This window comes from Nicotiana sylvestris, chromosome 1 (genome assembly GCF_000393655.2).
Source record: "Nicotiana sylvestris chromosome 1, ASM39365v2, whole genome shotgun sequence".
Lineage (NCBI taxonomy): Eukaryota > Viridiplantae > Streptophyta > Magnoliopsida > Solanales > Solanaceae > Nicotiana > Nicotiana sylvestris.
This window is the reverse complement of record NC_091057.1, coordinates 24,763,490-24,780,858: the sequence shown is the minus strand read 5'-3', so window position 1 is coordinate 24,780,858 and position 17,369 is coordinate 24,763,490. Positions and strand designations below refer to the sequence as shown.

At 39.9% G+C, this 17,369-nt stretch overlaps 4 protein-coding genes across 4 annotated transcripts; all 4 read left to right on the top strand.

The window, feature by feature from the left end:
* The first annotated feature begins 1,009 nt into the window (after positions 1 to 1,009).
* LOC138891264 (uncharacterized mitochondrial protein AtMg00860-like) lies at positions 1,010 to 1,432 on the top strand. The gene has a single exon (XM_070174546.1). The coding sequence runs from the start codon at positions 1,010 to 1,012 to the stop codon at positions 1,430 to 1,432; it is 423 nt and encodes a 140-aa protein (XP_070030647.1).
* A 592-nt stretch (positions 1,433 to 2,024) lies between these two features.
* LOC104231752 (putative germin-like protein 2-2) lies at positions 2,025 to 3,705 on the top strand. Its single transcript, XM_070174542.1, has 2 exons — positions 2,025 to 2,144; positions 3,508 to 3,705. The coding sequence occupies exons 1-2, from the start codon at positions 2,025 to 2,027 to the stop codon at positions 3,703 to 3,705; spliced, it is 318 nt and encodes a 105-aa protein (XP_070030643.1).
* Positions 3,706 to 13,048: 9,343 nt separating this feature from the next.
* Positions 13,049 to 14,227, top strand: LOC138891260 (uncharacterized). The gene is made up of 2 exons (XM_070174540.1): positions 13,049 to 13,322; positions 13,383 to 14,227. The coding sequence occupies exons 1-2, from the start codon at positions 13,049 to 13,051 to the stop codon at positions 14,225 to 14,227; spliced, it is 1,119 nt and encodes a 372-aa protein (XP_070030641.1).
* Positions 14,228 to 14,533: 306 nt separating this feature from the next.
* LOC138891258 (uncharacterized) lies at positions 14,534 to 16,330 on the top strand. The gene is made up of 2 exons (XM_070174533.1): positions 14,534 to 15,655; positions 15,761 to 16,330. The coding sequence occupies exons 1-2, from the start codon at positions 14,534 to 14,536 to the stop codon at positions 16,328 to 16,330; spliced, it is 1,692 nt and encodes a 563-aa protein (XP_070030634.1).
* Positions 16,331 to 17,369: the final 1,039 nt, after the last annotated feature.

Below are 17,369 nucleotides of genomic sequence, written 5' to 3'. Positions count from 1 at the left end.
TAGTGACATAATTGTTGGCATGGATTGGATTGATATTGTAACTCCTATTGCATTGCACACACGCCCTCGCATTATATAATTTTTAGAGGTGATAAATTGGTTACTATAATGGGGATTGAGAGCATGGGAGAATTAAAGGAAGGAGATGTCAAATCCATTGAAAAATTACTGGGCATGGGCCACTGCTGCTTGTCAGCCCAATTAGTAGCAGTAACAACAGAAGAAGATCCTCAGAAGAGCCCGACCCAAATTCGCAAGTTGCTTGGACAATTTGTAAATATCTTCCAAGAACCTAAAGACCTTCCTACTTCAAGGACTTATGACCGCACCATTGAACTTATACCGGGTTCTAAACCAGTTAACCAAAGGCCATATAGATACTCTTATGAGCAGAAGAACATCATTGAGAAGATGGTGAGGGATATGTTAGAGGCCCAGACTGTGACAACAAGCACATCACCATTTGCTTCACCTGTAATTTTGGTGAAAAAGAAGGATTCAACTTGGCGATTCTGTTTTGACTATCGCAAGTTGAACGAGATAACAATGAAGAACAAATACCTAATTCAGGTGGTGGAGGAGTTGCTTGATGAATTACATGGTGCCCAATTCTTTTCCAAAATCGATCTTCGATCCGAGTACCATCAAATACGGATGCAAAAAGGGGACGAGTTCAAAAGAGCTTTCAAAACTCATCACGGACTGTGCGAGTTTAGAGTAATGCCCTTCGATCTTACTAACACCCCGACAACTTTTCAGGCGTTAATGCATAAGTTTTTTAATCCTTACCTCCAGAAGTTTGTCTCGGTGTTTTTTGATGATATACTAATTTACAGTGTGTCACTCAAAAACCATGTCGAGCATTTAAGGGTGGTGTTTGAAGTGTTGCAAAACAATCAGTTGTTTGCCAAACAATCGAAGTGTAGCTTTGCAAAAAAATCAAGTTGAATACTTGGGTCACATTATTTCAGGCTCGGGTGTAAGTATTGATTTGTCCAAAGTCGATGTAATGGTGAATTGGCCCTGCCCTGTTAACATCAAAGGCTTGAGGGGATTCCTGAGACTCACTGGTTACTACCGACGCTTTATTAAAAAAATTGCCTTGATAAGTAAACCGTTGACTGAGTTGCTTAAAAAGGGGGATTTTTTGTGGAATGAAAAGGCTACAGCAGCATTCGATGAATTGAAGAATGCAATGGTGCACGCCTTAGTGTTAGCTTTGCCCGATTTTTCCATTCCATTTATGGTTGAAGTTGAAGCTAGTGGCGTGGGAGAAGGGGCAGTTCTTATGCAGAATCATAGGGCTATTGCTTTCATCAGTCAAGCCTTGAGTCATAAACATCTGGGCAAGTCAACTTATAAGAAAGAGCTTATAGCTTTATTAATAGCAGTTGATAAATGGAGACATTTTTGCAGCCCAACCATTTTATAATTAGAATTGACCACTTCAGCCTAAAGTTCTTAAATGATCAACGAGTAACTTCAGCACTGCACCATAAGGGGATCTTCAAACTTATGGGCCTAATTTATGAGATACATTACAAGAAATGGGCTGATAATGTTGTTGCAGATGCTTTGTCCAGAAGATTTGAGGGCCAGGAAGAATGCAATGCGCTTACTGTTGTCCAGCCCAAATGGGTCCAAGAAGTGGTTGAAAGTTTTGATGGGGATGCAGAAGCTCAAAACATTATTGAACAATTAAGCTTGGATGCTGGGGCTATTCCAAATACAACACCACAACATGGAGTGATCAGATTCAATGAGCAAGTTTGGATTGGTAAAAATGGAGAACTAAGAAAGAAGGTAATGAAACAAATGCATTCAACCCCATGGGGTGGACATTCAAGAATCACTGCAACTCAAAAAAGAGCAAGATCTATTTTTACTGGCCTACATTACTGAAAGATATCAAAGAGATGGTGCAGGCTTGTGTTATTTGTCAAAGAAACAAGGAATAACATGTCTGTTATCCGGGGTTGTTACAGCCATTGCCCATTTCATCCCGGGCGTGGGAACACCTGACAATGGATTTCATCGAAGGATTACCTAGATCACATGGAAATGACACCATTCTGGTTGTCATCGACAGGTTCACAAAATATGCTCATTTGTTCAGATTATCCCATCCTTATGATGCACCACAGGTAGCTCGAATTTTTCTGGACAAAATATGTAAATTACACAGGGTTCCCAGTTATATCCTTTCGGATAGGGATCCAATTTTTACTAGTTTGTTTTTGAAAGAGCTATTCAAAGGACTACAGGTGGAACAGAGGTTGAGTACAACCTATCATCCTCAAATCGATGGACAGTTCGAAAGGTTGAACCAATGTGTTGAGACATACCTTAGGTATATGACCAGGCATAAACCACGAGATTGGAGCAGGTGGATACCTATGGCAGAATTGTGGTACAATACAAATTATTAGTCCACCATCAGAATAACTCCCTTTAAGGCACTTTACAGCTACGATCCACCTCTACCTTCATTTGATCTTGTGTTACAAACAAAGCTAGAGTCAGTTGATCAACTCTTAAGGGAAAGGCAGTTAATTAACAAGATTTTGAAGGATAACCTGAAAATTTCTCAAAATCGTATGAAGATGCTAACAGAAGGAGGAGTGAAAGAACATTTGAAGTAGGGGAAAAAGTTTTCTTAAAGTTACAACCTTACCGACAAATGTCAGTAGCAATTCGAAGAAACTTGAAGTTAGCAGCCAAATTTTATGGGCCATTCGAGATAATTCGCAGAATAGGACAAGTGGCTTATGAGCTTCAGCTACCACCAGGTTAAAAAATACACCCAATTTTTCATGTGTCTCAGTTGAAAAAAGTGGTGGGTGGTCAAGTAGCAGTGTCGAAGGAGCCCACCGCATTGTACTGATGAAGGGCAGATCTTAACAGAGCCGTTTGCAATTTTGAAATGACGCATGGTAAAGAAGGGGAACAAGGTTGTTGTTCAAGTTCTAGCTCAATGGGAAAATTTGTCTAAGGAAGAGGCAACCTAGGAAGATTACTCCTTTCTGAAGTCCCAATTTCCTGATTGATCCCTAAAGTAGAAGCTTCGCTGTAAGAGGGATGGAATGTTACGATTTGGTCATGACTTGGATGAGTAATTAGGAAAATCAATGCTAATTAGAAAAGTAGGTGTTTGTGTAGTTTATGTTACTTAGTAGGGGATACTTAAAAGTCCTTTTAAGTTTAGTCATTTTTCCCTCCTTAATCCTATGAATAGCTAATTAAGGATATGTGTCCAGGTAGTACAATTTGTTAGCATTTGCTGAGCATTTGACAGTTGTTTCCTAGTATTTTCTATATGTACCTAGTCATTCTTGAAAGAAAGATATGCAAAATTGAAATCCAAATTTTATCTTTTCCTTCTTAGCATTTTTATCCTTTCTTTCCTTCTCTCGATATTTTTTAGAGCTGCGTTTAATCAAACCAGTAGCAGAACGCTACACTCTTCTCCAAAATCTTGAATTTTGGAGATGTGTTTGCGATCCACAGGGGCTTATTCACTTCAAGTATAGCATGGGAAGCAAAAATGCTACTTTTCTCACTTCTCTCAATAGTCAAAATCTTGGAGTTATTATGATTCCTAATACAATATTCGCTTCAGATCCGTCTATTCTCGACGATGTTCTTGCAAAAGGTTTCCAGCTTGATAAGAAAATGATCAAACAACTCCGAAAGAAATTCTCCTAGGATATGTCATTGAAAGATTCTCCAGTTTTAACACTATTTGTTGTATTTTGTTTCTCTTACTCAATCATTATCCGTAGTAGATTCTTGCAAATGGAATATGATAGGTTATATGTGTATCCCTGTTATATTTTGATGATCTAATAAACTTAATGTTAAGAACTAGATAAGGAACCTGATATATATTCTCAAGAACTTAAAGATCAACAAGTCTCCAGTTGGGGATACTATTCAACTCTACAAAGTCAAAGGAACAATAGAGGGAACAAATAGCTACCAGTTCCCGAGGGAACTGTACAAGTCAACTGCTCTAGCTGTAAAGTTCTGCTTGCACACTCTATAGTACAGAAACAGTGCAACAGTCAACTTTAGGGGGAACGCCCTTTACCTAACTTGCTTACATCATTCAAAGTGATGTCACAGATGAATTATTATCATCAATCAAGGTAAAGACAAATTACTTGTACATTCAAGATTTGATCAAGCATTCTCTCAAGTCATCCATCAATCTTGCAAGTGACTCTCTAGGGCATCAAGAATAAAGAACAACATAGCAACGGACCAGTTCTCCGTATTGAGTTATTATATGTCCTTAGTTGCGTTATACCTTTGTTGAAATTCTTTACTTGTAATTCCTACTTAGGTTAGTTAGAAGCATTGCATAGGAAACCCTTTGTAAATCATAAACCCTTGTGTTTGTATCTTGGATAGAGTTAGTCGAGTTGTAAAGTCTTTGTAATAAAGTTATTACAAAGTGGATTGTAATAGAGTGTTACAAGTTAGTGAGGGATTAAGAGGTTAATTCTTAGATTACAATAGGTTGTAATCTAAAGTTGCTCAATAGTTAAGTTGAAATCCTACAAGGGTAGGTCGTGGTTTTTATTCCCGTGAGTTGGGAATTTTCAACGTAAAATTCCTCTGTGTCATTTGCTTACTGTAGTGTGCGTGTGTATTATGGAAATTAATAGAGAATCTGGTTCTGTATATAATTTGGTGGACCCTTAAATTCTATAAATTGGTATCAGAGCGGGTTCTTTCTATCAGGCTAACACCTAGAAAGGATCCTTATAGCTGCTCCGCCAAACTTTGAAGAAGGTCAGTCTACTTACATACCACCAAGGTTCAACGACCAATATTATGGGTGGTGGAAGACTAGGATGCACGACTTCATCATAGCTAAAGATTCCGAGCTTTGGGATGTCATATATGATGGACCCTTTGTTCCTACCAAGATCGTGGGTGACCTAGTTGTAACTATTCCCAAAATGAGAAAGGAATTCAATGACGCTGACCGAAGGGCCATAGAAAAGAATTTTCGTGCAAAGAAAATTCTTGTTTGTGGCATTGGTCCCCATGAATATAACAGGGTATCGGTATGCCAATCAGTAAAGGAAATCTAGGAAGCTCTCGAAACAGCTCATGAAAGAACAACACAGGTCAGACAATAAAAGATTGACATGCTTACAACTCAACATGAGCTTTTCAGGATGAAAGATGATGAATTCATCCAAGACATGCATAATCATTTCACCTCTATCATCAATGAGCTTTACTCTCTTGGAGAAATCATTCTAAGAAACAAACTTGTCAGGAAAATACTCAGTGTCCTGCCCCATGGGAAAGAAAAGTGAACTCTATCACAGAGGCAAAGGACTTGCAGGAGCTAACTATTGATGAGCTTGTTGGTAATCTAAAAACCTATGAAATGAAGAAGAAGAAGGATAATGAGAGAAGAGAGCCCAAAAGGTAGAAGAACCTGGTCCTCAAGACGAACATCAATGATTCTAGTGGTGAGAATGCTGATATGGCTTACTGACAAAACGTTTCCAGAAGATGGTTTGCAGGAATGGAGGCATTCCAAAAAGGGGGAGCTCCAACAAGCCAAAAGGTTATGACCTATCTCATAAGTGCAGTAAGCCTGGACACTTCATCAAGGATTTACCTCTCCTAAAGTAAGATCAGTACAAAAATAACATTGACAAAGCAGCCAAGAAGAACTCGGTTCCTGATAAATGCTTCAAGAGGAAAAATACTGCTAAAAATATTGTGAAACAAGCTCTTGCTGCATGGGAAACACTCTTTCAGCGAGTCTGAAGAAGATGATGATCAAGGTAACAACTCCATGATGAAAGTGGAAAATGAAGCAGCTAAGTGACTCCATTTTTTCCTTGATGGCACAATCTGATGATGATGGAGATGACGACAATGATGATGAGGTAAACTTTCTAGATACTCAAAGAAATCTAAAGTCTTATTCTTCTAAAAAACTTATGTCTTTGGCAAATATTTTAATTGATGCTTATTACAATCTTATAAATGATAAAGATACATTAACTGTGGAACTAGGAGAAGCAGAACAGTCTAGAGATGATCTAATAATCGTTGGGGTTTATTTAAAGGAAACAAGTGAGAGTGGAGAAAGAAAAAGATGTCTTAGCTAAAAAAATTGCAAACATTAAACATGATAGAGATGATCTAGTGGTTGTTGTGGTCGATCTAAAAGAGACCATTGAGTGTGTTAAAAAGAAGAAAAAAGTTTTAATTGAGAAAGTTGCTAACATTGAGCATGACAGAGATGACCTATTAGTAGTGGTGGTAAACCTAAAGGAAACAATTGAGGAACTTAAAATGGAGAATAGACCAAAGAAAAATAAAAAGGGAAAGGAAGTTTGAAGTGAGGCACTTCTTTAGCTTGAAAATAAGTTAAAATCAGTGAAATCTAGTTTGTGTGCTGAGCTTGAGAAAAACAAACAACTTCAGGAAGAACTAGGAAGATTCAAGAGTGATCTTAAAAAATTACTCAAGCGGACCTGTGTAATGACCCGGCCGGCCGTTTTAGGAATTAACGCCCTGATCCCCTATTAACTGTATTCCCCGTGTTTGTTTTTGCTATTGTGAGTTTTCGGGAGGATTTATTTGGAGTTTCAGAGAGTTTTGGGACACTTAGTCCATAAATGAAAGTTTACGTTGTAGAATTTGGGTGGTAGTCAGACTAGTATGAAGATGACCTCGGAGTGGAATTTCAACGATTCCGCTAGCTCCGTTGGGTGATTTCAGGCTTAGGAGCATATTCGGATTATGTTTGTTGATACCCAATTTTTCCCTATATATTTTCAAAGTGACATATATGCACATATATAAGCACCCCAAAGGGTTTTGACATTTTTAATGATTTTTAAACCAATTTATTGCCTATTTTTAGCAGTACAAAATCCAATAATTATTCCCAAAATTATTATTTTTGGTGAATAATTTATTTCCATCCTCGTATTTACACAAAAATATAATTTACATGATTTTTTGCATAATTTTACAAGTCCATTTGATATTTTTAAACTAAATTGCATATAATTGCAATTTTAGATCACTTTCAGATTTGATAGCATTTTTTATTACAAAATCAATCCCAATATTTTTAAAATTAATATTAAATATTATTTATTAACTCAATGTTTTTAATTTGATTTTAAACATCTTTCACTATTTTTTTATAAAATCAAAAGGAAAAAACTGGCTATTTCAATTATGGCCTCAATTACTTTCAATCATAGCCTATTTGGGCATCCCGATTCTGACCCCAAGTCCAGCCCAAATCGACGACTCAGTTCCATTTTTTACCAGGCCCCTAACCCATTACTTAAACTCGCCCGGATTTCTTTTATTCTAGGCCGTTGATCTCTGTGATCAACGACCACAAACTATCCTTACCTTTTTTAATTCCCAAATCACCCTAACCCTATCTCATTTTACAAAATCCGCCGCCCTCAAACTCCCTCATCTCTCAGACTCTTTCTAACACTCGAAACCCTAGCCCCCATCTCGCTGGTTTCCACCTTGTTTCACCGGAATCAATGGCACCCCAAGCCCCGAGTAACCTATACTCACCTCCATGTGTCCTTATACCCCTGTTACTTGAAGATTTGAGGTATGACCTTGAAGGCTCATGCTCAGACCTCCGCCGATTCGAGTTCTGCGACCATCTCCGGTTTGGCTCCGGCGTATCCTAGCCCTATGAGTCCATCCCTGACTTATTCGACTCAATGCAGACCCTTTTCCAGGCCTTTCTCACTTCTAGGGTTCTTCTGAAATCCTAGCCTTTCGAGGTTTTCCTATTTTCTCTAGATCTGCTCCAGATCTGTGTTTATTTTAGGGTTTTCAAACGATTTCTTAAGTCCCTCACAAAGCCTTGCTTTCAAAAACTGTTCATCTTCTCCGACTTAGGTTTTCTTTGATTTTACTTGTTCTACTGTGATTCCTATGTGTTACTCTTACTGTATTTGTTCTACTATAACTCCTATGTGTTTCTACTGTGATTCCTATGTGTTTTCTTCTACTATGTTTCCTCCTAACATTTCCTTGTAATTTCTTTTACTATGTTTTCTTTCATTATGATTCCATGAAATGTTTATGTTCCTTGGATTTTCTGAGTTTATTTTGCCTGATTTTCTACGCTTTCGTCTTTACATTTAATCTATGGAGGAAACCCTAGATTTTGGGGGTTTTCAAAATACTTGTGTGCGATTGTTTTGCTTCCTGTGTCTAAACTAGTTTGATTTCGAAAACCCTAATTTCTAAGTTCGTCTCATGTTCTTTGATTCTTGCTGAGCTTTGCAAGACCTTCTGATTTCTCTCATGCTATCTGACACTCTCTTCTAGCTATGTTCTTCTACTCTTGATTGCATGACCACTCTGTTTGTTTAATTCCAGCCTCGCATGTTTAAAGCTATGCACTCTTTATAGTCAGACCTTTCCCTCTCGAAATAACCCTAATTTTGGGGATTGATTTCAGACTACCATTATGTGAGCTTGTTTGATTCTTTCTTTGTCTAATTTGGACCTTTTTCTGACTTGGTTCATTATTGATTGTGAATCCTTGATTCCTTGATTTACTATGTACTAGTTGATTTACTTCTTACCTTATTTACCTAACCGTGTATTTTTAAACTTCCCTTATGTTTTTACCCTTCATTGCCCAATGTGTTACTTGATTTTCTTTCCTTAAATAAAACTCTGCCCTTATACCGTTCAAATTTGGACTCCTTAATTAAAGGAATCCCCTTCTCCTGATTGATTCTAATTGATACTGAATTATTCTTTGCCTTGCTTACTTGCCTGGTTTTTAAACTATAAATAATCTGCTCTTTTTGCTTTAAACACACGAACAATAGAGTTCAAAAACACACAGACACCTCTGTCTTAAAAAGATATACTACTTTCTCTACTACTGATTTTTCTCTACTACTGCTTTCTTTACTGAGCACCCTGCTCCTCTTCTCATTACTGCGAAAATATTCTTGAGTTCCTTTGAATTCTCAAGTGCTTGCTGAACTTTTTGAGTTGCTCCTGTTAACTTTCTGGCTGTTTATTTGCTGTGGTTTGTCTTACTATACTGAGATTGCAACTGGTATGTCCTTTTGGTTTAAATAATACCCTCCAACTATGTGTTTAATTCACCTCTTCTACACATCCCTCACTATGTGTTTATGCATGTTCTACTCTTTCTTTTATGTCCTTGCATCTTCAGTCTGTTATGCTCTCTTGTCTTTCCCTGATGGTTCTGTATATGCTTTCCTATGTAAGTCCCTTTACCTCTAGCCTCTCCTTATGTGTGAGTAATTTTGAGTCATGCTGGTATCTATTATTGTCACTCATGACTTAGAATCAGGTTCTCTTGAACCTCTACTCAAGTCACTTCCCCATTCCCTTTACCCCTTATGTGCTGAGCCTTAACTTAGGTCTGGTGGTGTCCTAATCACCATCCAGACCCAAGTTTGACTTCTAAAGTCTGCTCTTTATTTTCTTGGACCAAGAAGAGGGTCAGGGGTGTGCCAGTCTATACCCATGGCTGGGTATGACCACCCTCTGCTATGGCTCCTTAATCCCTCTCTCACTTGCACTTATTCCTAGTTTCTAAGTTCTTCCCCCTTTGGTAAGCCATGCTTTAGGACCCTCGAGCTCCCTCTGAACTTGGATGCCTGAGGGTTTGCTATTCCACACTGCACCATTCTGTTACAATAATTGTTATCCAGAGTGTAAGCGCTGCCTGGAGTCCTCGAGGCTCCTTGGAACTTTTAAACACTTTGGGTAAGAGAAGGCCTTGGAAATCTGGATTCGGAATTGGTTAATCACATATTATTAGACATTAAGATTGAATTAGGTTCCTCGGATGCGGCTGTTGGTCTTGATGTATTTTTATCTTTTCTTTTGGTCTGTAATAACTTGTACAAACTCGGGGATCTAGTAAAAGGGTGTGGGAGGGATTTTACTTTCCTGCATCAAAGGGTAGAAACCATGCTTTAGGGTTTTAATTCTTTTTAATGTTTCTGATCCAATCACATAGAAATCATGCCTATAGGAGACAATATTTAACTTTTTGCAATCTTGCATATAAATATCATGCCTATAGGAATGTGCATGTTCACGATATTAGGCAAATTTTTAGGGATAATCAAATCAGCATCTATTTACAAGTTTGTTAACATGGTTTAAAACAAATGACTCGTAGAGATCATGTCTATTGGAAGTTTTTTTTTCAAACTTGCCTCACTCGTGTAAAAGCAGTAACGATTTCATTGACTATCGGACAAAAAACCAGTGGTTCTCCGAACCAATGAGCCTCTTCTCAGATTAGTGCAACTCTTTCTAAAACCTAATCTTCTGGTAAACTTGCATGCTTTCTGAAACTTACTGCCTTTTCTGGTAGTTCGATGAACGATTTCCAACTTAGTTACATATCACTTTTTTATATTTTATCATTTTTAATAGGTTCTGCAGCTCGAACTCGTTTTCTCCTTAAACAATCCGCCTCTTTTGAAACTTGTTTAAAATTGCTCTTTCTCTACTAATCTGCAATTCAATGGTATGTCTTCTGGGAACTATTCTACATCGTTTTGTTAAGTGTGCGGCTTGCCTTTTCTTCAAAACTTTTCTATCTATTTTTCAAAAGAATCAGTAATCCCACTCGTGTTAATTAAGTGCCTTAATCTCTGACAATTGTATCCGAGTTGCCTAATGCAGACTTTCTGTCTAAATATATGTGTTGAACCAGTTCGCTCGCCGCTTAATTTTTAACTTAAGACCAAATCAGTATATGCTAAGACATGCTAAACTAAGTGTTGTCTGATTTAAGGGGTTTATTTGAGCCTTGTTTGCTTGTTTACTCATCCCTTTATTTGATATTTGTTTTGAATGTCGAAACTAGAATTTTATCCTTTAAACTTTATAAAGGCCCCATCCCTTTCTTCCCTCTTAGGATTAGAAGTCCTAATACCCCAGGACTGATAGGTTGGTACGGGTATTAGCATGCAATAAGTAAACGAGACTAATCATGTTTAATACCTTAATAGGGTGGGAAGGGTAGAATATGGATATGATGACCGGTACGCTAATATCTCATGTGAGAATGATTGCTGGGTATTGCACCAAGATGATCCATATTGTATTTAAACCTAGGACCCTTTTCTTTGCTTTTCCTTCATTTAAATTAACGTTTTCCTCAAACTAAGCTTTCCTTTTTTCCAAAAAAAATCACTTGTGTCTTTCTTCTTTCAAAATTGTCAACTTGTTTATATTTCTTATCTGCAAACTTTGCTTGTCTACTCCTATTCTTCTTAAAGTCACAATTAAGCATGGCCGGAAACCACACTAGTGGATCTTGAGTGGTGCCTAACACCTTCCCCTCGAGATAATCTCAAGCCCTTACCCGAACTCTGGTTCTTTTCCAAAGAATCTTCTTCTTTTCTCTAAAAGTGTCCTAATGCACTATAATCACTAGGTGGCGACTCTTCAAATTCCATAACCCGATTCATCAAAAGGGAATAAGAGTTGTTTTGCCCATAATGTCGTAAACCTGATTTCGCCTTCTATTAGGAGGGAAAAAGGGGGCATCGACAGCATGGCGAATCTGCTGGGGACACCTTTAAGGCTTTTACCATTACGTGCTTTTGTGACTTTATTTCTTCCTTAATTGCATTTACCTTCTGTCTTTAATTATTTCATCAAAATACTAACTTGGCTCTTCATGTTTTTCTTTCCTTTTAATTTCTTCTTTTACTGCCTTATTATTTCAATTCTGTTGTAATTACTGAGCATTTATTGTAATCTTTACTTTATGAACGTGAAAATACATGCAATTTGTCTCATTATTATAACTGCATTCCTCAACATCATATTCCACTCGTGCCAAAACAAATCCTATAGCAACGCTTATAATGAGTGGTTGCGCCCTTCCGATATTATAAACCCCCTAAATGTGGCAAAGGCATATTTGCAGTAAAACCAGTCGATCAACGGTGTAGTCGACGGTTCCGCGCCTTTCCCTCTTGATTTTTCCACTCAAGGGTACCTTGTCTAGCACTTCAAAAAAGTAGAAACCATATTCCCTTGAAACTGTGCATGCATCATGGTCAAACCTAGCCGAGTCAGTTATGTTGTCCGCATGATGACTCAGTAAGATAGCCTTGTCCAAAGTCCATTGGGTTTCCCTGAAACCCAAACGGACTCCTACATGTTCTGTGCATTTATTTGGAGAACTAAATGCTTTTTATGCTGATTATTGGTATTAAATAGTCGAGTCCGGTGGGGGTGAGGTCTTAACCCTTTTGTTTTGCAGAAAATGAATGACAAAGTTCCTGACTTCGGTATGGTAAACATGCCTTCACTCTTGCAGGCTTGGTGGAGAAACCTCCCATCGAGCAACCATATCAACGAGTGGAAGGAGAGAGTCACCAAGGCTAGTGAGAAGATAGAATACCTGGAGTACAGCTTGCTGGAATTGGAAGGGAAAGTGAGGAAAAGAGTCATCGACTGTCAAAATGTTGAGGAAGGCAAAGGAGAACGTCTGGCGATAGCATTTTAACTGGAAAATCTACGCGAGCTGAAGACTTGATCAACGAGAACATTCAACCTGAAGAAGGTCCTTCTGGGGCCAAGTAGTTAGGAGTCTTTCTTTTCGCTTTTAATGTAATAAGGCCAATATCCATTAGTGACATTTTTACTTTCCACTATTTTAGTGTCGTTTTGGGATTCGTCTTATTTTTATCAATAAAATGAAGCATTTAGCATTATAAGTTCTCCAAGTTAATTTGTCGCTAGGCCTACCTCAGTCACAACGAGACACTCAAATTAGGACGCGATTTATATTCTTGCACAATGTGTTTAAATATTGCAACATTTTCTTCTCATAACCCGCACTAACTCTTCTTACCTTTTGTTTTTCTTTTATTTTTTATTCCCCTCCCCAAAGGTTAGTTCGTGCATTCTGGCACCATCAACATACTCAACAAGATCCAAGGGTCCTCCACCTCCTCCTCCTCCGAGTCATACTAGAAACAGGAACAAAGGCAAAATGGGAGATGCAAGCGCTAGAAAGGAACTTGAGGAAACTTCTCAGAATGTTGCAATCACCAAGGAGACTGCTGCTCATCTGGAGAAAACTTTGCTAAGATTACGAGAGGAATTGGATCAAGTTAGAAACCTGGAAAGCCTGTCAATCACTCTTGCCGCTCCTGATGTTAACACCCAGAACCCCGCACCTCCACAAAACACCCCACAACCTCCGATGCAACCCACTCATAATACTCCAAGGCTCATTTCTGAACCACAAAACACCACAAAAGACCGTAACACTCCTATCTTTGTGGACACTATGCCGCACTACAGTTAGCCAATCACAAGTGCAGCCGAGTCAGATTACAAGAGTTCCCTCATTCAGAATTTGGTCGCTGAGATCAAGAAGTTGACTAGCCGGGTTCAAGGTAACAAAGGTATCGAAGGGTTGAATTACGAAGATCTCTGTGTTTATCCAGATGTTGAGCTCCCGGAGGGGTACAAACCCCCCAAGTTCGAGATGTTCGATGGTACAGGTGATCCCAGGGTCCACTTGAGAATGTATTGTGACAAGTTGGTAGGAGTCGGAACGGATGAGAAAATCCGCATGAAGCTGTTCATGAGGAGTTTGAAGGGTGATTCTTTATCATGGTATATTAGCCAGAATGCAAAGAAATGGACTAGTTGGGTGAACATGGCATTTGACTTTATGGACCGGTTTAGGTTCAACACTGAGAACGCACCAGATGTGTTCTATATCCAGAATCTCAAGAAGAAGCCCACAGAGACCTTTCGCGAATATGGTACTCGTTGGAGGTCTGAAGCTACTAAGGTCAGACCGGCCTTGGAGGAAGGACAAATGAACAGGTTTTTCGTCTGGGCTCAGGACCCGCAATACTACGAGAGGCTGATGTTGATAGAGGGTCAAAAGTTCTCCGACATCATCAAGTTGGAAGAAAGGATCGAAGAAGGTATCAAGAACGGTATGGTCACTAATCTCGAAGCGTTGCAGGCCACCAACAAGGCTTTACAGTCTGGTGGCACGTCAAAGAAAAAGGATGTGAATTCCGTGATGGCTGCGCAAAGAAACAATTCCCCTATGAAGTACCAAACCTATCCCTCAGCTCCACTCACATATCAACCTACCCTAAACTACCAAGCACCATCACCCACTTACCAAATTCCACCACCTGCTTAACAATCACCTCCACCACCTACGTATCAACCCACTTCACCCAGATATTCTCAACCCGCACCCGTATACCAAGCATACAACTCCCAACCTTCTCACTACCCATCACCTCCTACCCGCCAAAACTTTCCCCGACCTAGACTAAACTTCGACCGTAATACTCCCAGACAATATACCGCCATAGCCGAGCCAATTGACCAATTATATGAAAAACTCAAAGCAGTCGGTTACGTTACCCCTATTCCAGCCGTAACTCCAGAAAATCCTTCCCAATGGATCAACCCAAACAAGACTTGCGCATACCATTTCGGGATGAAAGGCCATACCATCGACGAGTGTCTCTCATTGAAAGATAAGATTCAGACCCTGATTGATAACAAGGTTATCGTAGCAAAGGAGCCCGCTCCCAATGTCTGCAACAACCCTATGCCTGACCACAGGGGCGGGGGCATCTATATGATTGAGATTGAAGACGATTGGGACCCCAAAGGGTCAATCGGGTTGATAGCTGAAGGTGATAAACCTAAGAAGCTGGCGGTTACCCTTAATCCCATTGTTGTTCAGATTCAGCCTTCTAAGGAGGATGTGGTAAATGTGTCTGTGCCACTCGAGTTTGAAGCACCGCCTGCAAAGGTGCCAAAATCGATTGAGGTTGAGTTAGGGATTCCAAAGGCACCCGCACCGTTTGAAGTTGCTGTGTTACCTCCAAGGGTGCCCATTCCGGTTTCCATGACAGACATGACCCCATTCAAGTCGAAAGCTATACCTTGGGATTACACAGCTGATGCTAGAAGGAAAAGGAAGACACATACCGGAGAAGCGGTCACCGCACAGGGCATGACTAGAACAGGCAGGGTATACAACCCAGAATATTTAGCCGAGTCCAGCAAGCAAGCCTCTGGAGGTCCTGTCGAAACTGGGCCCGATGACCTTTGGAGAAAGATACAGGCCAAAGAGTACTCAGTCGTCGAGCAACTGAACAAAACACCAACACAAATTTCTATTCTGGCTCTTCTGCAAAGCTCTGAGGCACATAAAAATGCCTTAATGAAAATACTGAGTGAAGCTTATGTTCCCAGCAACATAACAGGAGGCGAAATGGCAGACATGGTGGGGCAGGTACTGGAAAGCCACAAGATCACCTTCCACGAGGACGAATTACCACCAGAAGGGCTTGGTCACAACAAAGCATTGCACATCACTGTGCAATGCGAGGATCACTTTATCACCAAGATTTTAATCGACGGGGCATCCAGCCTTAACATTTGTCCATTGATAACTCTCAGGACATTGGGTAAGGGATTGCACGAGGTCAAAGACGGGGCTATCAGTATCAAAGGTTTTGATGGATCTCAGAGGTCCACCATTGGAGAAATTAGCCTATGCCTACAGATGGGACCCACCTGGTTTGATGTCGAGTTCCAAGTCATTGACGTACTAGCATCCTACAATTTGTTGCTAGGATGACCCTGGATCCACGGCGCTGGGGCTGTAGCATCAACTTTGCATCAAGCTGTAAAATTTGAATGGAATCATCAGGAAGTAATCATTCATGGTGACGGTAGTAACCCTATATACAGTCGCCAAACCATTCCGATGATCGGAGGCAAAAGAAGGATAGGAGGAAAAACGTACCACCACATCGAGCGAGTCAATGTTGTAGACAAAGACAAGTGGTGGGATAACAAGATCGAAAGCATCCTGAATTGGAGCGGGTATGAACCCGGAAAAGGACTTGGCAAGAACCTGCAGGGTATCACCAAACCTATCAAGCTGAAGAAGCACGGTACCACTTTTGGCCTAGGGTATGAGTACACTTGGGAGGAGTTCAACCACTGGTCACCTCCATGGCACGGACCATACTATCCGCTGGAGCACCCTATACCTCAGTTGGAGCAGACTTTTCAGCCATTCCACACTTTGTACAGATCAGAGGAAGACGAGGCACTAGCAGCAATAAAGAACCTATTTCTGGAAGATGATATGGATTGTTGTGTTATCTTCAAGGAGAAAGGGGAGGAAGGCCCTTCCATTCAAGCCGTAAACCGAGGGGAACACCTCACCAATTGGTCGGTCAGGACCACCAGTGCCCGGACATCTTCGGGGTAGCAAGGCTGAACGAGCATCATGCATCGCATCTTTATTTTCTTAGTTGCTTTTCCTTTCTGCATTGTCTTTACTTTCCAAAAGAGCTCCGATGTCTCGAACGATTATGAATTTCAATCAAAGCATTTCAAATCCATTATATATTGCGCTCTTATTATTTTCCTATCATTCACTTTATTTTACACAACATTACTATTACATATCTTGATGATGAACCGATGACTGTAACTTGCAACGAGGCAATGCAACAAACGGATATAGATTCAGAAGAAGATCATATACTAGAAGAGGTTGTCAGAGAGGTCGAAAACTTTGAGAATAGGCCTAAGTCTAATCTAGATGAGACCGAAGTCGTTAATTTAGGTGATACTGAGAATGTCAAGGAAACACGTATCAGCGCACATTTGTCGCCATCAGAAAAGAAAGAGTACACAGAGTTCCTAAAAAAGTATGAGGATATCTTTGCATGGTCTTATGACGATATGACTGCCTCAGCACATCCATTGTGGCTCACAAGTTGCCAACAGATCCTACATGTCCGCTGGTAAAGCAGAAGCTCATGAAGTTCAAGCCAGACATGAGTTTGAAGATTAAAGAAGAGGTTACTAAGTAAGTCAAAGCCTGGGTTCTCAGGGTGGTAGAATATCCGACATGGTTAGCTAACATCGTGCCAGTACCAAAGAAGGATGGGAAGGTTAGAGTCTGTGTCGACTACCGGGATCTCAACCAGGCCAGTCCCAAAGACAACTTTCCTTTGCCGAATATACACATCTTGATCGACAACTGCGCCAAACATGAGCTGCAGTCATTCATTGATTGTTTCGCTGGGTACCATCAGATATGGATGGATGAAGAATATGCAGAAAAAATGGTGTTTTTCACGCCATGGGGGATGTACTGTTATAGAATGATGTCGTTTGGATTGAAAAATGCTGGTTCTACCAATATGAGAGCCATGACTACCATCTTTCACGACATGATACACAAAGAGATCGAGGTGTATGTGGATGACGTCATCATCAAATCTAGGAAAGCTGTAGAT

Bases quoted from the DNA above. Each gene is read 5' to 3' on its own strand.
- LOC138891260 (XM_070174540.1), top strand. From the start codon at position 13,049: ATGGGAGATGCAAGCGCTAGAAAGGAACTTGAGGAAACTTCTCAGAAT. The intron at 13,323-13,382 runs GTAACACTCCTA...TCACAAGTGCAG, and splicing joins ACAAAACACCACAAAAGACC to CCGAGTCAGATTACAAGAGT.
- LOC104231752 (XM_070174542.1), top strand. From the start codon at position 2,025: ATGGATTTCATCGAAGGATTACCTAGATCACATGGAAATGACACCATT. The intron at 2,145-3,507 runs GTAGCTCGAATT...TGCGATCCACAG, and splicing joins ATCCTTATGATGCACCACAG to GGGCTTATTCACTTCAAGTA.
- LOC138891264 (XM_070174546.1), top strand. From the start codon at position 1,010: ATGGTGAATTGGCCCTGCCCTGTTAACATCAAAGGCTTGAGGGGATTC.
- LOC138891258 (XM_070174533.1), top strand. From the start codon at position 14,534: ATGAAAGGCCATACCATCGACGAGTGTCTCTCATTGAAAGATAAGATT. The intron at 15,656-15,760 runs GTACTAGCATCC...TGGAATCATCAG, and splicing joins TCGAGTTCCAAGTCATTGAC to GAAGTAATCATTCATGGTGA.